The sequence below is a fragment of the Diadema setosum genome, chromosome 11 (assembly GCF_964275005.1).
Source record: "Diadema setosum chromosome 11, eeDiaSeto1, whole genome shotgun sequence".
Taxonomy (NCBI): domain Eukaryota; kingdom Metazoa; phylum Echinodermata; class Echinoidea; order Diadematoida; family Diadematidae; genus Diadema; species Diadema setosum.
This window is the reverse complement of record NC_092695.1, coordinates 39793773-39816209: the sequence shown is the minus strand read 5'-3', so window position 1 is coordinate 39816209 and position 22437 is coordinate 39793773. Positions and strand designations below refer to the sequence as shown.

Here is a 22437-nt window from a genome sequence, read left to right as displayed (position 1 = left end):
AACACAACCAATGAAGGCTTGCATATAGTGTAATCATGATTTTTTACAGGTTCTGCATTGATCTCTGTTCATGTATTCTTTGCTTTTCATCTCTACACAAATTTCAAATTGTAATTATGTCCAATCAGCAGTGCATCCAAACGGCTTGTGCCGAAAGGGTGGGTTGGGTGGTGGCGCGTCGCGTTAATTGGAACACGACCCTTCGTCCAAAGCCCCCCCCCCCCCCCCCCCCGGTTTTGCCGAAAGGATGCGTTGGGAGCGTTGGGTCGCGTCGCGTTGACTGGAACCCCACCCTTCGTCCAAAGCCCCCCCCCCCCCCCGGTTTTGCCGAAAGGGTGCGTTGGTACTTTTTTTCATGTAATATTAAAAGACGAGTTTTGAATTTATATTTAACCTTCAAACAACCATTTCAAAGAGGCTATCGTCCGGATCTATAGATATTTAGTTCGTCCAATGTTCATTTGGTCCAATATCCATTTGGTAATATCCGTTTCTGTTTTACATGACAGGGCATGGATCATGTGGATAATCAGTGGCTTATCTATAGTCCAGCTGCTGGGGGTGCTGGCCTGGTACCATGGGGGAGGGGCGAGGGACCCTAAACTTTACCCTAATCTTATTTCATGTGTATGAACATATTTTTTTTTCTCCCTCAATGAAGGGTCAGAAGGTAGTCCGTAGTCGTAGAAGAAGGCCCCCCCCCCAAAAAAAAAAAAAAAAAAAATTAATAATAATAACCCAGTTGGTCATATAGACGAAACGATGATTGGACCAAATGGTACCTGATTAGACCAGGAGGCTGGCTATTAGACCAAACGACAATAAGATCAATGGTTATTAGACTAAATGGGTGTAGACTAAATGATGATAGACAGACTAAGGCTAGACCAACTGGGCAATGGACCAAAACTAATGATGTGTACACCAAATTTATATTGGACAAATTTGGTTTTATTTTAGACCATTTGATGATTAGACGAAATGGAATTAGACCAACTCATAATAGACCAAATCTGTATTGATGATATAAATTGGTGTTAGACCAAAAATAGACCAAATGGCTATTATTAGACGAATTGACTGTAGACCAAATAGTAATTAAACCAAATAACAATTAGACCAAACAGTAATTGGACGAAATGATGACCAGACCAACTGGTTATTAGACCAACTGATATTAAACAGTCTATTAGACCAACTGGCTGTAGACCAAGTGGTAATAGAGTGTAAACCGATCCGGACGATAGCCTCTTGAAATGGTTGTTTGAAGGTTAAATATAAATTCAAAACTCGTCTTTTAATATTACATGAGAAAAAGTACCAACGCACCCTTTCGGCAAAACCGGGGGGGGGGGGGGGGGGGGGGCTTTGGACGAAGGGTGGGGTTCCAGTCAACGAGACGCGACCCAACGCTCCCAACGCACCTTTTCGGCAAAACCGGGCGGGAGGGGGGCTTTGGACGAAGGGTGGTGTTCCCATTTAAAGCGACGCGCCACCACCCAACCCACCCTTTCGGCACAAGCTAGGGCTTGTGCCGAAAGGGTGGGTTGGGTGGTGGCGCGTCGCGTTAATGGGAACACCACCCTTCGTCCAAAGCCCCCCCCCCCCCCCCGGTTTTGCCGAAAGGGTGCGTTGGGAGCGTTGGGTCGCGTAGCGTTGACTGAAACCCAACCCTTCGTCCAAAGCCCCCCCCCCCCCCCCCCGGTTTTGCCGAAAGGGTGCGTTGGTACTTTTTCTCATGTAATATTAAAAGACGAGTTTTGAATTTATATTTAACCTTCAAACAACCATTTCAAAGAGGCTATCGTCCGGATCGGTTTACACTCTATTTCCACTTGGTCTACAGCCAGTTGGTCTAATAGACTGTTTAATATCAGTTGGTCTAATAACCAGTTGGTCTGGTCATCATTTCGTCCAATTACTGTTTGGTCTAATTGTTATTTGGTTTAATTACTATTTGGTCTACAGTCAATTCGTCTAATAATAGCCATTTGGTCTATTTTTGGTCTAACACCAATTTATATCATCAATACCGATTTGGTCTATTATGAGTTGGTCTAATTCCATTTCGTCTAATCATCAAATGGTCTAAAATAAAGCCAAATTTGTCCAATATAAATTTGGTGTACACATCATTAATTTTGGTCCATTGTCCAGTTGGTCTAGCCTTAGTCTGCATGTCTATCATCATTTAATCTACACCCATTTAGTCTAATAACCATTGATCTTATTGTCATTTGGTCTAATAGCCAGCCTCCTGGTCTAATCAGGTACCATTTGGTCCAATCATCGTTTCGTCTATATGACCAACTGGGTTATTATTATTATTTTTTTTTTGGGGGGGGGGCTTTTTCTACGACTACGGACTACCCTCTGACCCTTCATTGAGGGAGAAAAAAAATATGTTCATACACATGAAATAAGACTAGGGTAAAGTTTAGGGTCCCTCGCCCCTCCCCCATGGTACCAGGCCAGCACCCCCAGCAGCTGGACTATAGATTATCCACATGATCCATGCCCTGTAATGTAAAACAGAAACGGATATTAGACCAAATGGATATTGGACCAAATGAACATTGGACGAACTAAATATTAGATCCGGACGATAGCCTCTTAGAAATGGTTGTTTGAAGGTTAAATATAAATTAAAAACTCGTCTTTTGATATTACATGAGAAAAAGTACCAACGCACCCTTTCGGCAAAACCGGGGGGGGGGGGGGGGGGCTTTGGACGAAGGGTGGGGGTCCAGTCAACGCGACGCGACCCAACGCTCCCAACGCACCCTTTCGGCAAACGTGACCGGGGGGGCTTTGGACGAAGGGTGGTGTTCCCATTAACGCGACGCGCCACCACCCAACCCACCCTTTCGGCACAAGCCGGTGGACCTCTACTGCAAAATAAATAATCATCATAAATCTCAATATATTCAAAGCCAAATAAAAAACACATGCATGCACGCCCAAAACTAACTAATTTCAGGGCTTCTTTTAAATTGAATGCAGTTATTTGGAACATGGTTGCCTATTCACGAATTTGAATGACCAACGAGATTCCGTCGCCAGCTTGACATGAATTTGAATGCTCATTGATGAATAATGCGTGCTCCTCTCTTAAATTTGAATGCTCCGATAGTGAATTTGAATGTTCCTAGAGTGAATTTGAATGTTCCGATAGTGAATTTAAATGCTCCGACAATGAATTTGATTGCTCGAACCTCCTTGCCCAAACTAGCTAAATTCAGGACTTCTTTTAAATTGAATGCAGTTATTTGGAACATGGTTGCCTATTCACGAATTTGAATGACCGACGAGATTCCGTCGCCAGCTTGACATGAATTTGAATGCCCATTGATGAAATGCGTGCTCCTTTCTTAAATTCGAATGCTCCGATAGCAGTGGCGGATCCAGAGGGGGCGCAACCGGCGCACGCCCCCCCCCCCTTTATTTTTCGTTAAAAACAAAAGACATAAAAAGAAAAAATATGAAATGATACCCGGAAGTGGCACCAGAAATATTAGTCACGCCCCCCCCCCCCTCCCCTTTACAGAATTCCTGGATCCGCCCCTGGATAGTGAATTTGAATGTTCCGATAGTGAATTTGAATGCTCCGACGGTGAATTTCAATGCTCCGATAGTGAATTCGAATGACTGGATTTTGAATTTGATTGCTGATTCAGTGGTGCGAGCGTGGAATGGGTGAAATCGAATGCTCGGAATAGGACGTTGAGTGGCAAAAGTATGAAATTGACCGGGAAAACGTATAATTTTGTGTCCATATAACATCATGAATTGTCAGCAAACCTTTAAGATGTACAAAGTTCACAGAGATTAATAATTTCTGCCATTTCAGTTTCCTTCAAATCTAAAAATACATCTCAGCGTGATTTCCCCCACAATATTGCTTTATGGGACATAATATATCCTATAAGGTCACTTTTTGGGTAGGGCCTACAGAAGTCACTTTCTGGATAGGCCTACTTCACTTTTCATTTGGCCTATAGTGGGGTACCAGTATACACGAAGGTCACTTTGGGGGAACTTTATAGTCTCTTACAGGGACCTATAACCCCCCCCCCCCCCCCTCTTTTTTTTTTTTTTTTTTTTTTTTTTTTTTTTGTACCAGCCTATTTCAACATTAACGGTCTGGGAGGAAATATAATCAGGTACTGAACCCGGTTTCAGAAACACCAACACGCCTATACATGATTGAATTTCAAGGTTATGTCCTCGATCCAATCAAATGTGAAGCTTATCAAAATTACTTTGAGTGCTTCGTATGTTTTAATGAAGAAAAACACAGTTCGCCGTTCCTATACAAATCAGCGTAATGTCCCCTGAGTGAAATGAGTTGAAGATTTTAATTGACTAGCAATAACTGGGGGTGTTTCATCAATAGTCAGCGCTGACAATTTCAGCAAAGTCCTTGGTTTTGATTGGCTGGAATGCTCTGGTCACTGACTGTTACTAATAGGTGATTGTCAGAGACTGACAACTTGTCAGCGCTGACAACTTTCATGGAACGGTACCCTGGAAGGAATCTCATTCGCCAATCACAATGCTCATGAACAATAATATGGAAAGGGGTGGTGGGTGGCGGGGCGTTACGAAGGACTACCGAGGTCAAGCAGGATGTGTACCTTGTGTAGTGTCGGTTTATGGTGATGAGTTTCATTATAATGTTCCTGGCCAGTGCGAGTACTTTTCCGAGGAACGGAAAGTTTATATTCCAAAGAAATACATAATTAGGCCAAATACTTTGAAAATGAATGCGTTATTTACTACCAAAAATATGAAGGTGCTGTTTAAACTTGCCAAGTTTGTTAAAGTAATATTACAGAAGTTTAGCTCTTATTCTTGTAAAAAGTTAAAACCTTTGTACCTCTCATTTAATGTTTGTCATATCCTTGTTGTGTGTATAGTATCTCATCTTTTTTGCGTTTCTTTTTTCAACTTGAGCTACCATTTTGTGATTGTTTTATGCTGTACAATATACATTTTTGTATGTTATATTTCTCATACTCCGGAAGGGGTCGAAAGAAATAAAGTTCAAAGTTCACGCTCTGCATGCTATCAGTGCGCGTTCTGGCTGGCTACGTTCTTGTACACATGTCATGTGTACTGGTATTTATTACACGTGTGTTCAGGGACTTCTGCAAGGGAATGCTACAAAGTTGAAGAGTACAAGATCGTTGCTGGCGTCGGTAGCTTCGTAACCAAGTAACTATTGTCATTTTTTCGAGTAGCCTAGTTCAGGATGCTGCAGCCGTTGATGTCCAAACTCGCAGGAAAAAGAATAGTTCTGGCTTCTGGTTCACCAAGGAGAAAGGAAATACTCGATCGAGTTGTAGGTTTCTTAGTTTCGTTTTAGTAACTAGAGCTATGTATGCTCAGTCCCGCGTGTTGTAGTTAATGTGTGTAAAATCCTGTAAGCCAAATTCCAACAAAAATAGACTGTTAACCATGATAACTAGGCTGACGCTATAAGGTTAAAATGTCCCGTCATTGCCTTAGAGATGTTCTTGTGGCAAAGTGGTAGTGATATTTCTCTCCACTAGATATTTTGGCAGCCGATATTTTCAGGGCTGCCAACCTTGAGTGAGAGTTTGGCGTGAGACACTGCGAGGGAGCGGAGCGACCTCCTGGCTAGCGCCTGGCGGCCTGCTGTGCGGCCGTACGTACGTACATACTACGTACACAGTCAGTGTATGTAAAGCTATGTAAAGCATACGTCATAGCCATAGGGTAAGGGCACCAGTATTCGGTCAGGCACCGGTATTCGGTCACTTATCACTAGTCACCAGCCAGTAAGTTCAACTGTCACAACACACGCAAATCACACTAATTCACATACTTGCACACTCATTCACAACAGGAAAACTCCCTTAGCCCCCTCCAAAAATCCATCCAAAATCCCAAATTTTACCGTCAAAAGTGCAGAATCGGCGCTACTTTCCAAAAGCGCGCGCGGATAAGGCCCAGTTTTAAGAGTACGGGTCGCCGAAAAAGCGCTAAAAATCGAGAAATACGCCGTGTTCTCTCGCGGGATTTTTCGCTTATCGCAAGCTTGGAGTGTAATGGTATCCTCAAAAACGCAAAAGAAAAACAAAATGTCCGTACGTGCCGATACAGTGTCCCAATGTACAAGGGTTGAATGCAAGTGCCGAGGCCCCAGTATTCGGTCACCAACGGTCGCCGCAACTTCCCCGATGCAATTTTGCGCCAACAAGGTAGCGCGCGCGCGCGCGTTTTTCAGCTGCCTTGAACACGCATTGACTTTGAACGCGCACATCGCGTGACCGAATACTGGAGCCGATGACCGTATACTGGGGAATTTTCAAGGTGATATATTTCGCGATTTTGTGCAATTCTGTGAGATACTTAACGAAATGAAAGTTGAGATTAAAGAAATTTGATATATTTCACATACATTGCTGTAGATATGATGTATGTATGTATTATTTTAGTTTGAAAAATATTGCAAAAAAGCTTAAGTGACCGAATACTGGGGATGTTACCCTACATGTACTGTAATTTGCCAAAAGTACAAGCTACGCTCACGTGGTATAGGTAGAAACCAATCGTAATCCAATAGCTCGTCGTTGTGCGTGAACCGAAAACGATTATTATTGGTTAAGCTTTACACCCACGCGGGAATATCTCGAAATTTTGGGCTTGGGCATATCGATATTCGGAATATCAGAGAATTTAGAGATATATTTATTTTTGTAGTCATGTACATTCCATTTTGGGGGTTTAGCGTGAGATTTCGTTTATCAGAGTGAGACAGTCAAAACTGGTTGAATTGCGTGAGTCTCACGCTCAATGCGTGAGAGTTGGCAGCCCTGTATTTTTATCTGAATTTAGGCTGGACACGATCAGCTCAGCGACGATACTCCACTCCAGTCAAGTAAATGGCCCAACCACAACACGTAGGACGTAGGCCTACCATTAGGTACTACTAATTTTTACTGGTTCTAGCTCTCCGGGGCCGGGGTTAACTAGAATGACTGTAGACGTATGCGTATGCAGTCTGCCATGCCTAACTAACGACTCGGTTACTCTGTTTTAGTTTCACAAAATACTTAACAATCATTAATTGATTTGATTTCAAGTTGCCTAACACTAAAGTCACTAGACATTTTACTATTAAGTTTACTAGTAGTACTAGTAGAACTACTAGTACTACTAGGCTAACCCCGGCGCGGGGTCGCTGCTGCGGTTAGTACTAGGCTAACTACACTCGCGACGCGGCTGCACCTGTATTCCCTCGCAGACGTTGTCATTTTTCAGTGTGGTTGTGCGACTCCTTCATGAATATCTTTATTAATCATGGAAAACTAAAATACAAGGAATTATAGTAATCTATGATAATCATTCAATAATTGGTATGCGATTTTTTGTTTAATTACGTCAAAAACTCGCCGAAATCTGTGGCTGAAATCAGGTCTGTAAACGTCCTTATTGCTTCACTCCTCATCTGCGTGTTATTTGAATGGCATTCACTCTCGTATACTACAACGTACAACGTACACTTGTAGGTAGTCGGAGAGCTAGAGGGCGCCTCTCCGACTACCTACGTTGTACGCTGTAGTATACGAGAGTGAATGCCGTTCAGTTCAGTGTTTCCAGGTTAGCATGCCTGTACAGTGTCCGGACAATCGTTAACAGCCCGTTAAAGATTGCCCCGACACTGTACAGGCGTAACAGGCTTAACAGCTAGGGAAATACAAAGGGCAGCACAATAACATACAACATACCGCAACTTCCCTCACAACACTTGACTGTAAAATAACGAATGTTTGCATGTATGTTAATTTCGCGAATTTTGCAAGAGCCAAGTTTCGTAAAATCAAAATGCACACTAAAGATCTTGTCTACTCTGATGCATTTAATGTTAGAGGCAACTCACGAAAATTGTTTTACAAGTTTATCTGGAAGTTTTACTGCAGAGACTTATCACCATAGCATGACTTTCAAGGAAACCAGTGCATATTTGCAGCTTTTTATGCCTCCGCAACGAAGTGGCCGGAGGCATTATGTTTTCGGGTCGTCCGTCCGTACGTCCGTCCGTACGTCCGTCCGTCCCGTTTTGTTTTTGTCGATATCTCAAGAACCGTGTGGTGGTTTTACATCAAACTTGGTATGAGGGTATATCCTTGGGGGATAATACTTTGTGTGGATTTTAGGGTCACAGGGTCAAAGGTCAAAGGTCACAGGTTATTTTGTGAAAAAAAATTGAAATTTCATGTTTTTCTCCATATCTCGCAAATGGTTCAAGGTATCTTCATGGAACTTAATATATATGCTTGTACCGATGGGCAGTGATTATCTAGGGAAGTTGGGGGTCATGGGTCAAAGGTCAGGGGGGTCAAAGGTCAAGGTTAACTCCTCAAAATATCACTACTTTCCTTAAAATGCAATATGCCTGAAGGTTTTTGTTTTTTTTTAACTTGATGTATGGCATGTATTACCCAATATATATTTTTGGGGAAGTTTCTTGCCAAAAGGTCAAAGGTCAAAAGGTAAAAGGTCAGTGAAAGTGCTAAATTGCACTTTTCCCTCCATCTCTCGAAAGTAACTCAAGGTATCATCATGAAACTTACATATTTATGCATGTTCAACCTAACAGTGATTCTCTTTGGAACTGTGAGGTCAAAGGTCAAAGGCCAGGTTTAAATAATGCTATTTTCCCATTTGATACTGAAATTATACTTTTTCTCAATACCTTGAAAATTACTCAATGCGTAAACTTATAAAAGGGTCAAAAGTCAAGTAAAAATCATCAGTTCCCCAAATACCTGCACTCTGACATTTTAATCATTCATCCTATTGAACCTAGTTCTAGGAAAGTGAACATTCAGCACATTTGTGTCAAACCTGTCATTTTAATATTTTGCCAATTGTGTGAAACTGTCATCACACATTGTCAAGACATTGTACTATAGACCTATTAGGAGAACCATGTATTATGGCGGAGGCATATCAGTAGCCGTAGCGATATATCTAGTTTATCACATTGAATTTATCACATATCATTCAGCTGGACTTAAAGGGAAGATAAACCCCAAGAGCAATGTGGATTGAGTGAAAGCAGCAACATTAGTAGAACACATCAGTGAAAGTTTGAAGAAAATCGGACAATCGATGCAAAAGTTATGAATTTTTAAAGTTTTGGTGTTGGAACCGCTGGACAAGGAGACTACTAGAGGTTATGACATATGAGTGGACAACAATACCAAGAAAATATAAAGAAAATTCTACAAAAATCCATTTTTCATGAAAATTACAAATTCCATCAACTTGATATTGACATATGTTAGGGGTAGCAATTATTCCCCCTGCTTTCTGAAAGAGGTTGGTCCATTGCTCTTTCATAATTCTAGAAAAGTGAATTTTTGTTGAATTTCCTTTATATTTTCTTTGTATTGTTGTCCACTCATACGTCATATCCTCTAGTAGTCTCCTCATCCAGCGGTTCCAACACCAAAACTTTAAAAATTCATAACTTTTGCATCGATTGTCCAATTTTCCTCAAACTTTCACTGATGTGTTCTACTAATGTTGCTGCTTTCACTTAATCCACATTGCTCTTTGGGTTTACCTTCCCTTTAAATTTAGTAAAGTGGGTATTGATCATACAGAACAATGAATGTTTATTGTTCGTTCACAGGGATTACACTTTGAAGTCATTCCATCAACTTTCAAAGAAGATCTTGATAAGTCAACATTTACACCAGAAGATTATGTGAAGGAAACAGCAAGACATAAAACTCTGGAGGTGGCTGAGAGACTAACAGGGGTAAGTTGGTGACGCTTCACTCATATTCAACTTTGTGAATACTATGCATCATTGGCAAGTAATGCCCTTGGGATGGTAAAGTATGTCATCCTTCTTTTCAACGCAAAATTTCTTTTACATTTTGTCTTTATATGTAGTGAATGGTTGGTTAGTAATAACAATTCCTATGAAATCCAATTAGATTAAGAATTTAAAGAAAAACAACCAAAAAGCTTGAAGGAATTCTAACCTTGTTGGTTGTCTCAAAGTCAGAGATGTGATGTCATTTCACAGCTGTGAAACTGCAGCATGCTCTTCAGTGAGCACTCCTAAAATGTATGTCATATGATAGTAGAGAAGATTGAGCCTTTGTAAAATTAAAGAAAAAAAGAATGCTGACATTAGAAAAAGATCCATTTACCCCAAGTGATTATTTGAGTGAGACAGAGATGAAAGTTTTACCACATGATCACTGCAGCCACTGGCTACCCTATACAAGATTATTAGCATACTTATTTTCTGATTATTAGGACATTATTTCTTCAGTCCCCTCGTGTATACAGGGGAACCTCGTTATATGAACCTGCCTGGGCCCGGGGCCACTGAAAATTCCGTTTGTCAGGTATCTCTATCATGAATAAAAACAAAAGCATATAAAAACGAATTGGACCTGCCAAATTACCTTGTTATAAAGTGTATACAATACAGAATATCTTGTTATATCAACCTTGTTTTAATGAGGTTTCACTAACTATATTTCATTTTTTTACTGCTTTCATTTGAAACAACTTGAGTTTCAGGTAGAATCTGTTTCAAGAGGGAATTTTACCAATAATCTTTTTTTTTGTGTGCCTCTGCCGCGAAGTGTCACTGGAGGCATTGATTATGTTTGTTTTTTTACGACAGAGAAATTCATAGAAAATGGTTCGTGTTCCATCATTTGTGGAAAACTGACTGATATTAAAGGTTTTATGACATACAAATGCATGTTGATTTGTGTTGATTCATGTTACCCTCAACATCACTTTTGCCTTAAAATGAATATCTAGAAACAATTAAATCATTTTTCATCTATTTTTCTTCAGATTACATGTACTTGGATACACCCACAAAAAAGCCTTCGAAACCAAGGATCTGGTTGTGACCTCATCTGTCAATCATTGCTAAAGTACTAATATGATTAACAAAAGACATTGGAATGCACCCTCCCTGAGCCTGAGCATAACTTACATACCTCACCATGTCTTTTGTTAGTCACATTAGTAGCCATGTTCAGACATATTTCTAGTCGGAGTAAAATTTTATGGCGCAGCAATTAGAATTCAAATTTATGCTTATCTTGCCACGACCCTGTGTCCACACGACTGTCATGGGAAGAAACTCCTACCAATTTATCACGGTCTTCGTGGGAATCACCGTGGAGAGTCGGTGTAACTTGCGGAAGTTGTAGAGCTGCGCACGTCGACCATACCATTGTTTTTTACCAGCAGCATTTATCTTCTCCATTCTTTTTTGTGATAATTTCTGAGCGCTAGCGTCTCCGTCAGGTTCTAATAGGTTAGAATTGTACTGCACGTGCATGTGTACTTGTATTTGACTCCGGAAGTTTTACCTCAGTCGTATAAGGTTTGTAACATCATAGATACTCCAAGGGCTTGTCCGCACAGGCAATTTACTCCGACCGGCTAGTCATGGTCTTCAGCCAGATACTCCTGAAGAAACTCAGGAGTATCTTGGTCGGAGGAAAAGGTCATGGTAAGGTCCCCCGACCGGAGGAAGTTACCATGACCTTGTTCAGATGGGCACTACTCCATCCAAGCTTCCTCTGACCCTTCCTCCATAGTTACTCCGACCAAAACTGCCTCCGTCTGAACACAGCTAGTATCACAGAAACATATACAGTCAAACCTGTCTATAGCAGCCACCCAAGGGAAACAACAAAAGTGGCTGCTATAGACAGGTGGTTGCTATAGACAGGTTGGTGGCCATTTTGAATTTCAATACTTGCATTTAATAATAGCAGAAAATATCGCATGTTATTCTTAAAAAACAACAACCAGCAAATAAGTTTGCATGTGCAGCAGTGCTGTTACGGGGATTTTCGTTGTACAATTCACTTCATATCATTTGTTTTTTCTTTGCCTGCTTCTGTTCTTTTGATGTTAAAAATAATATTTTGGGCCTGAGTAAGTTCTCTGGCTCATACCGGTTTGCATGGGGTTCACGAGTGCTGAGTTTGATGGATATTGATAATGTGTGAAACTTACGTAAACAACAAACAATACCCAGACAAGTACCATATTGTCCTTTCTAAGGGACTTCAACACTATCAATAAGTCGGCATTTTGGTGAAATTCTAAGATGTTATTAGGAGTTCTCTTTGTCTTTGTAGCATTTATTCAGGGCGGCATTACTGAAGCCTAGATCTAATCTAGTCAAGTAAATGGAAAGACGGGTTTTCGTGGCAAAGAGCTGCATCAATTTTGTCAATCTTGTCTGTGTGATTATGACTGAGCTAGGACGCAGTAGAAATCACGCAATGAACGTAGAAGACATGGTACTCATGGCTGATTTAACGGTTCAGCTAAATATTTGTGGCCACTATTCGCAGGTAGATATTAACCACGGGATACAAAATGAGTGGCTGCTGGCCGCGTTAGGCAGGTGGCCGCTATACACAAGGGTCCATAATATAGCAATTTCGTTCGGGGGATTTTTCAGTGGCCGCTATAAGCAGGTGGCCACTAAGAGAGGTTTGACTGTACGTTATGCCGAGTCGAGGGGAAGGTGCATTCCAGTGTCTTTATCAGTAATTTAGCAATGATTGACAGATTAGGTCACAACCAGAATCCTGGTTTGGAAGGCTTTTCTTGTATGATGTATCCAAGTAATCTGAAGAAGAAATAAAAGAAAAATTATTTTCAAAATATGGAGTGTTTCTAGTTATTCATTTCAGAGCAAAAGTGATGTGGAGGGTATCATGAATCAACAAAAATCAACATGCATATAATGTATGTCATGAGACCTTTAAACAATCAATTATATACAGTTGATCAGGTGAAAAGAAAAATTCAGTTTATGATGTTGATCACCATGTCATGTAACTTCACAAAATGCAATCAGTGCCATTCCCAGAAACTAGTACAATTTTTGTAATAATATTTAGTTCAGAGTGAGCATGGTGTGATGGAGAAGTTGTCAAAAAAGAAAAAAATCTGCTGCTTATTAAAAAATACTTTGTTTACTGTTGTGTCGTTTGTGACATTTGAATACATTGCACAGAGTAGATTTAAATCAATCTCTTTGGTCAGTTTTCGAGGCAGGTAGACAGAGTTTTTGGATGCAAATTTACATCTGGAGGCATATTGCCAAATTGATGTTATGATTTGCCTTTTCTTAGATGTTAACATTAGCAGGAGGTGCGTTCAAGCGCTCTTCCAGAGCAAGCTGAATCAAACCGAACCCATGCCAGAGGGGTGCTCAAACGCTCCTAAAGTGTACCATACTGAACTGAAGTGAGCCAAAAGTGGACCACTTCCCAGTGTGCTCCAAAAAGGTGCCAAAAACATACCAAAAGTTTGCATTGATGTGAAGAATGCGCATGTCTTGCACAAACATCATAATGTAAAGCGTTCATTCTCTTTATACAGTATTCATCGCATAATCGGGACAGGTTGGGAGTAGCAAACACGGCCCCTTTAAGCGGGGTGCCCGATTTCGCGATGAGCACTCACCATACACTAACGGCATACGACATGTACATGTAGTGCACACACACACACACACATGCATACTGACGTACTGTACATGTACATACATGTCATTGAAAACACAACCACGCTACCCCTCGGCGCGACCCTCTAGCTCTCCCTGCACATGGCTTTGCTTATATGTAGGGGAGAAGAATGTTCGCGAAAGCATGTGTTTCGCAATGGCATGGATATTTATACACGGCGCTTTCGTGGCTATGCATGTACGTGTACTGGATGGATGGAGGTCAAAACACACCAGTGCGAAGCTTGCTTTGTAAGTTCGATGTAAACGACAACTGATAGGGAATCTTTAAAATATTGTTGTGGTATTTTGGTAGATTTTTTGTGTAAAATATCAACAAAATCAAAGATCGCTTGAAGAAAAATTGTCCCGTTTATCAGAGGTCCCCGCCCGATTATCCAGTGAAAATAGCATGCATTGGAAATGTTTCTGGGAAGCGTATGTCATTTAAGCGAGGTTCCCGATTATCAGATGCCCGATTATGCGATAAATACTGTACTACATAATATGTGGAAACATGTATTAAGTTATGATTGTATATTCTTCCCTATCTCTTGTGTTCAGCAAAATGAACCAGATCTGATTATTGGAGCTGATACAGTTGTGGTATGTATCCTTGTTTGATGTATCATCTTATTGTGCGTTGATTAAAGCTGCAGTTGCTCATAGCTCAGTTTAAGCTCACCTGAGCTGAAGGCTCAAATGAGCTAAAAATTGCGATCACTGACTGTCCGGTGTCCGACATGTGTCGGCAATCATCCATCATTCATCGCGCATATTTCTTCTTGAAAACCTCGTAACAGATTTTCACCAGACTTTGCAGGAAGCATCCCCAGGGGGATGGGATCTCAAATTGTTCGAATGAGCACTGTGCCCCATTTTTTTTTTTCGGGAGGGAGAGGGGAAGGGGCCTAGGGGGACCCAAAATCCCCCAAAATTAAGGAATCTCTAAAAATAATCTTCTGTAGTATGAGTTAGTACAGTGATGACTGTAGTTTCAAATTTGTTCATGGCAGATCCAGGGGTGCCCCTCCCCCTGCCCCCCCCCCCCCCCCTTGGAGCCTGGGGGAGGGGAAGGGTCCAAATAAGGCTCTTGAAATTATTTATTATATTTGGGCACCTTTTCTTACCTGGGGGTGCCTAAGGGGCCCAATCCCCACATTTAAGAAATCTTTATAAATCATGTACTTAGAACCAGAAGAGATTAGCTAAGTTAGTGCTGTGAGTTACAGATTGGTGACTGTAGTTTCTACTTTTTTTCATGACAGATCCAGGGATGGGCTGGGGGGGGGGGGGGGGCATAACACTTTTTATTTGTCTTCTTGAAAACACTATAGAGTTTAATTTGTCACCAAACCCAGTGCATTATTACAAGGGTAACATTTTGTGTACTTAATACAAGGACCATGGAACCCCCATTTAAAATAAGAAAAATATTGTTTAAAGCTGGAAATGCTCCATTTAAATACATTAGTGCTTGCATTTTTCAATATAGTAGGTCCAGGGTTGGGCGGGAATCAAAGGGGGGGGGGGGGGGGGCAATTTTGACATCTATTTTTTATTTCATTTCTTTTAACTGCATAGTTAAATTTTCTAAATACAGTGCGTGTGGCAGGCATTTTTATCAGTGTGATGGAATATTCATTATGGACACCATGCCCTCGTAGAATCCCTCAAAGCTGCCTCACCCCCTCCAAGTTTGCAATGTTCTCAGTTAAGAAGAGTCAGCAAGAATGCATAGAAAGTAAACTTGCAGTTAATGCTAAGGTGAACGCAAGAACCCCCCACGAGTCCTGAGAACACTCAGGCAGGTGTTTATTGAGGAATGCTTGTTATAAAGTAACAAAATCAGTCCGTCCTCAACAGGTTCATGTCAGCTGAGAGGAGCTTTATGTAAAAGTATGTGACTGAATTATTTGCAGTTCCCTGCTATAAAAATGTACTTGGTGTTACAAAAACATTTTCCACTTTTGATCCTTAATATTTCTCCTGCCATATAAGTGCAAATAGACCTTACTAGATGAAAAGAGAAGGAATACTCGGTGAGAACGGAGACAGTGCTGTGTACTTCAGTTTTTCTGCAATGTAAAGAATAGCACAACAATCTGCACCTACAATAGAACAAAGGCCCTGCTACAGATACTGTAATAATCTTGTATTGCAGTATGATCATCAAATTATATCCGTACATTGTATATCCGTCTGACTTATACCCCGTTCACAGTCCCCTTGTCTAGTGGGTGGTAATAGAGACCCCCCCCCCCCCCCCCCCCCCCCCGTTCACAGTCCCCTTGTTATCTAGAGTGACGTCCGCATACATTTCTATGGAAATCAGTGGAAGGGTATTTTTTTCCACCACAAACAGTGCTTGTCACTGGAAGTGTGTGCTGTGTTTACACTAGTCTGGTTTTCAGACCATTTTCTCACACTAATTTCCTTTTCAGAATATTTACTGCTTCTAACAACAAAAGAAGTAGCAGGTTAAGCTGATAAGCCTTATCCTTTGACAAAAACAGTGACTTCATTAAGGGCGGCAACAAAATCCGCAGAGGGTACATTTTGTAAAAGGAGTACAGTTGGCAAAGGGTCTGAAAACCAGGCTATGTTCACGCCATGTTTGTGCCGAGACCATTCACAGTCTCCTCGTCTGGCGTGAACACAGCACAACCTCTAGAGGTTGTGCTAGACTTGTGCTAGGCTGTCTAGCATGACATTCACGCTAGATTCACGCCAGACTCACTCCAGACTTGTGCTAGACGCTTTAATACGCCGTGACCGTTCACAGTCCCCTTCGTCTGGCGTGAAGTGGGACTGTGAACGGGGTATTACATTCAGAGCAAAGTGGTGAACATTCAAACGGAGCACTCATCTGTGTCTCTCTTTTTCTCTGACCAGTGTGGATTCTACACAATGCAACATACATTGTACAACAGGAGTTGTTAAACTACAGATTGCAGTACAGTCCGTCCTCGATCATCCGCCCCTCTCTTTTATGGGGACGGGGGGAAAAAAATGATTTCAAACACAAAGAAAACCCCTACAAAACTCATGCTATTTACCTATGATATTCCTACAGAATCATGTTATGAATTTTACAGTAAAATATTTCGATTTCATTATTAGGATGTTCAGAAGGCTAGCATAAATTACAATACTGTTGTGGTGTACAAAACCTATGTAGCTACCACTGTATTGGTGGCCTGCTTGTACTCATGTACATAAACATAATTTTTCCCATATTTGGCTAAATTGCTTATCCAGAAGGGTGCCGGTAGCAACATGGCTGAATGACAAAGATCAGACTGTGCTTAGCATGCAGAAATTATAAGTGTATAATAATGACTCTGGGCTCATAAGAGCAATGACACTTTTAAGTTTTGAGAATTTTGAATTGTGTGGACCAGAGAAGACGTTAGATTTCAAAATATAAATCTGTTACTGGCAATTCCTTCAAGATTCACTGCAAGGAGGTCAGGTTCTCATTCATCTAGGACTTCTGGTTGTCTGCTTTTGTTCTCTTGTTGCTATTGTTGTTGTAATGAGTATGCTAGCTATTGTCTGGGTATGGATGAAAAATGTTTTGATGGTGAAGGTAAATGTTGTTCTGACTGATATTGTTATTTTCCACCAAGGCTCTTGGAGATAGGATCCTTGAAAAGCCAGTGAACGAGAAAGCTGCCTTTGAGATGCTCAGTGCCCTAAGTGGGAATACACACAAGGTTCACACAGGGGTTGTTCTGATATGTCCAAAATTGCAAGGTATGTTAAAATAATAGCAAAATACTTTTTTTTTTTTTATTGATATACAGACCACCATGAGCTGTATTAAGGTGTCAGCCAATTTGTCTAGCTATGCAATACCCTTTCTCTTTTCTTTACAGTCATTTCTTTTAACATGTATAAACCACTTCAACTTTCCATCATATATCAACTTGCATGACAAAACTAGCAGAAGCTCCCCCACAATAGGAATCAAAGTCCAATTCTTAAAGAGATGAATCTCAGTACTAAACTGTTAATTCATTAAAACTAGATACATGTACAGTGTAATCCTCTCATACCACAGAAAAGATGCAAATCTAGCAAGCAGGACTAGGAATTCACTTATGAAACAATGGGCAGTGAATTCAGAGGCTAATTCCTGTAAACTTTATAGTCACCCCTTTTCTTGTGTGAAATAAACAGTAGATTTCAAATGCCTCAGCAACGTCACTGAAGTTAATTCCAGATTAATTCAGTGCGCCTGTCCACATTGTGTGCATGATATGTCACAGTATCAGTGCTAAAGTTTGTAGGGTTTTCATGAATATTGTCACATTCCTCTAGAATAGAAAACAGAGAAAATAAAAAAAGAGAAAGGCAATAATTGATCTGGAGAAATTGCATGAAAAAAAAAAACAATCTTAATAATTCTTTACTTAAAGCAAGCTTGTAAATTAGATAAGGGGTAACTTTGTCTAAAACACCCCATCCCAAGATCAGCTGAAGTGACCCACATACACAGAAGCCTACTAGTAGATCTCTCTATGACATTTCATGGTTTTGTGATGCAGGGGCACTTGTAGGATACACATAGTTATCAGATTTCTGTTAGAAATGTACATTTTAATTGTTCTGATCGATGTTCTGAACATGCCCATAGTCAAATGCATGTTTTTTAAACAGCGTTTTAATGTTATGGGGACGCTGTGGCATAGTGAAGAAGACTCCCACCAAGTGCTTACATTCTTTGACAAGATGTTTTTACCCACCACGTCCTGCTTGACCAAGGCATGTAAATGACTAGGCCTACATGGCAACATTAGGGTGATAGTAATGGCAGGGCCCTGCAGTAGAGCAGTGCCAACACTGAAGAGGCTACCCTGGATAAAGAAGACATTTTTACTATTAATTTTTCTATTTGCAGTGTATTTTCTATGAAAGTATCAAAATCGTGGAATGATCATTTTCTTGTGTTCTCGCTTACACCTGCTACATGCACATATATTTTGAATGTGTGGAGATATGCATTCGCTGTTGATCATGGTGTAATTTACAAGTGTATATTTAAATGATTGCAGAATGGTGCTTGTGTTTTCCACTGTTGTTTTAATCATAATTTGACTCTTGAAAATTTGTGCAGGTGGAGGAAACCAGCCATTCAACATTATTCAGTTCCATGAAACTACAGAGGTTATATTTGGAGATCTTTCACCAGAGGTCATCAATGCATACATTTCTTCAGAGGAACCCATGTGAGTCTTTCAGACAAGTTCAGGTTTGATATCTAGCTGCAATAATGGTATAAATTATAATTGTTGGGGTTTTTTTTGTGTGTGAATTTCTGCCTTTCTAATATACTGTTTGTACTTCCTGCAACATTTTTAAAGTAATTGAATATGTGCAAAGAACTAATTACAGTGCACTCCCGTTACAACGAACACGGTTATAACGAAATTTCGTTATAACGAAGTAAATCTTCTGATCCCAAAATTATCACCATTAAAGTCTATGGTACAAAATACGCTTATAACGAACACGGTTATAGCGAAATTTCCGTTATAACGAAGTCTTTTCCGAGCGCCACAGACAAAGAAAAACAAAAGAAATGTGCTCCGTTATAACGAAATGCGAATTGCTTTCGAAAATACGTAGCGGAACAAGCATTTATAGCGTCTCTGCATGTGTGAACGCTTCATATCACTGCGTGTTCGCTTCTTGTGTCACACACAGTTCCCCTCGAGGGGAACTTGCGTTTATCATTGTAAGTTATCCCATCACATTTCACACAGTTTTCCAGTGTATGATGGGTATTCAGCAAACATAATATGATATATATAGGTGGTTCCTTATTTTGTTATATTTTATATTGTTCGGTTATAACGAAATTTCGTTATAACGAAAGAAAACTGCCGGTCCCGAGCATTTCGTTATAACGGGAGTGCACTGTAGTTAGACTTTAAACTTTGATGGAATTATTTTTAGGAGCAAGCAGTTGAAAGCTTTGACAGGTTCTGTGTATATATACTGTACGAGCTGAAATTTTCGCGGTGGTTTTATTTTCGCGAATTTCGCGAATCGCTTTCGAACCGCGAAAATAACCACGCACCAAAAAGTAAGTTCAGTTAGACCCTCGCCACCGCGAAATTAACAACACGCGAAAATGTCCTCCAAGTAGTAATTCACAAAAATATCTGTACGCGGAAATTTCAGCTCGTACAGTAGATGTATTAGAGTAGAGCAGAAAGAGGGGACAATGTGTAGAATGATATTAACTATGTGTTTTACATTACAAAACAAACAGAAATGCAATAGCAGGAATTCTTAAAATAAAGTCCATACATTAAATCAGATTAGGTTTTGACTGTTCAACTTCAACAACAGTCAAATTTCTCCCTTTAGTTTCATGTACTGTGGACTCCCGTTGTAACAAAGTCTCGGGACCAGCTGTTCTCTTTCTTTATATCGAAATTTTGTTTTAACTGAACAAATACACAATAAAAATACACAGAATGGATAATGCTGCGGCCTGAATTTTTACTTTGTTGTAACCGGAATTTCGTTATAACTGTGTTCGTTATAACAGGAGTGCACTGTACCATTTACCTGTACTAGTAATTTTGACTTACCAGCATAATACAGCCCTGAAGGAAACTTTGTTGTGTTTCTCATGAAACCAACCTTGCTGTCCTGTCCACTACAGGGACAAGGCAGGTGGCTATGGAATCCAGGCATTGGGTGGAACATTGGTGAAAGGCATCGTGGGAGACTACTTTAATGTTGTTGGCTTTCCCCTACATCACTTCTGCTGCAAACTGGTGGATATATTCAGATGACGATGTCTACTGATGGGCAAAGTCCAATTTCAAGGCTGGTGGAACTCCAGAAGTTACCAATGTTGACAGTCTTTGTCACACTTTTTGAAATGCTTTCATATGTTTGAAATCTCACTTACCAAGTCTCTGTGAGGCCATTCTCCTCAAATGACAAATTTTATTGTGTACATCCCTGCTGTGGATCACATTTTTATATCTTAACACATTTATCGGCACTTTTTATGCCTCCGCCAACGAAGTGGCCTTAGGCATTATGTTTTCTGGTCGTCCGTCCATCCGTCCCGTTTTGTTTTTGTCGATATCTCAAGAACCGTGAGGTGGTTTTGCATCAAACTTGGTATGAGGGTATATCCTGGAGGGATAATACTTTGTTTCGATTTTAGGGTCACGGGGTCAAAGGTAACAGGTTATTTTGTGAAAAAAAGGTTGAAATTTCATGTTTTTCTCCATATCTCGCAAATGGTTCAAGGTATCTTCATGGAACTTAGTATATATGCATGTACTGATGGGCAGTGATTATCTAGGGAAGTTGGGGGTCATGGGTCAAAGGTCAAGGTCAACTCCTCAAAATATCACTACTTTCCTTATATTTATGCAATGCCTGAAGGATTTTTTTTTAACTTGATGTATGCATGTATAACCCAATATATATTCTGTGGGAAGTTTCTTGCCAAAAGGTCAAAGGTCAAAAGTTCAAGTTAAAGTGCTAAATTGCACTTCTTCCTCCATATCTCAAAAGTAACTCAAGGTAACTCAAGGTCATGAAACTTACATATTTATGCATGTTTTACCTAACAGTGATTCTCTTTGGAACTGTGGGGTCAAAGGCCAGGTTTCGATAATACTATTTTACCATTTGATACTGAAATTATACTTTTTCTCAATACCTTGAAAATTACTCAATGCATAAACTTGTAAAAGGGTCAAAAGTCAAGTGAAAATCATCAGTTCCCCCAAATACCTGCTCTCTGACGTTTTAATCATTCATCCAATTGAACCTAGTTCTAGGAAAGTGAACATTCAGCACATTTGTGGCAAACCTGTCATTCTAATATTTTGCCAATTGTGTGAAACTGTCATCACACATTGTCAAGACATTGTACTATAGACCTATTAGGAGAACCATGCATTATGGCGGAGGCATACACCAGTCGCCGTAGCGACATTTCTAGTTTTGCCATGCATTGTGATTTGGAGCTTGGCTGTTGTTAAAGTTGATGCATTCAAACTGTATAAATTCAGTAATCAAATCTAATTCTATGAATGACAGGGCAGTCACATTTCAATCATAACTTGTATGGTACACGTAGTTTGCTGTTGTAAGTTTGCAGTTGTAATAAAATGAATTGATTTAAATGGGACCAGACACAGATATGTGTCACATAGAATGATAAAATCTTTGGAGTTGATTTCTAAATTAGGTAAAATTGGAGGATTCTCTAATTTATGTAGTGTGCATTCCATACTTTGGAAGCATACAAATTGAAACATTTAGCAGTTGAGGAAAGATTGCATCTAGCAACCATGAGATGTGTTTGATTATGAAAAGAACAGAGATTACAAACTGGTTTCTAAGAAATTAGATACCATGGTGTAAGATCATTTACAGTTTTGAAGATACGTTAAAAAAAAATTATATTCTATCAGTGGAAAAATGAGCAAAGAAAAAGGGATTCCATCGGGATTCGAACCCGAGACCTCCGGATGCTAGTCCCGTGCTCTACCGACTGAGCTATAGAGAGCCCTACAGTGTACATCTCAGAAACCCTAAATTCTCAATGCTCAGTTTTATATTCAACGCAATACAAGAGGGGTAACCAATGTAGTTTGCTGAAGAGGGGCAGGGATGCCAAGTTCAAAAGATTTTTATGAGTGAGATTTTCATGACTCGGCATCTCGGCAAGCAAATGTGCGCGCGAGCGAGGGTGTGGGAGGGGTTTTTCCCCCTGTGGCCCCCCACGGTAGGGAGCTTTTTCAATTCTTAGCTCTTAATGGTGCGATCAGGTGCATACTTAGGTGAATATTTTTTACTTATTTTGAAAGACAAAAGGAAAATATACCTTCAGTTAC

At 40.3% G+C, this 22437-nt stretch overlaps 1 protein-coding gene across 1 annotated transcript; it reads left to right on the top strand.

The window, feature by feature from the left end:
* The first annotated feature begins 5220 nt into the window (after positions 1-5220).
* Positions 5221-21107, top strand: LOC140235184 (probable bifunctional dTTP/UTP pyrophosphatase/methyltransferase protein). The gene is made up of 6 exons (XM_072315219.1): positions 5221-5344; positions 9671-9799; positions 14117-14158; positions 17185-17311; positions 18675-18786; positions 20235-21107. The coding sequence occupies exons 1-6, from the start codon at positions 5255-5257 to the stop codon at positions 20365-20367; spliced, it is 633 nt and encodes a 210-aa protein (XP_072171320.1). The 5' UTR covers positions 5221-5254; the 3' UTR covers positions 20368-21107.
* The last annotated feature ends 1330 nt before the right edge of the window (positions 21108-22437 follow it).

Coding starts and splice junctions, on each gene's coding strand:
- LOC140235184 (XM_072315219.1), top strand. CDS start 5,255: ATGCTGCAGCCGTTGATGTCCAAACTCGCAGGAAAAAGAATAGTTCTG. Junction 5,345..9,670: donor AGGAAATACTCGATCGAGTT/GTAGGTTTCTTA, acceptor GTTCGTTCACAG/GGATTACACTTTGAAGTCAT. Junction 14,159..17,184: donor TTGGAGCTGATACAGTTGTG/GTATGTATCCTT, acceptor TTTTCCACCAAG/GCTCTTGGAGATAGGATCCT.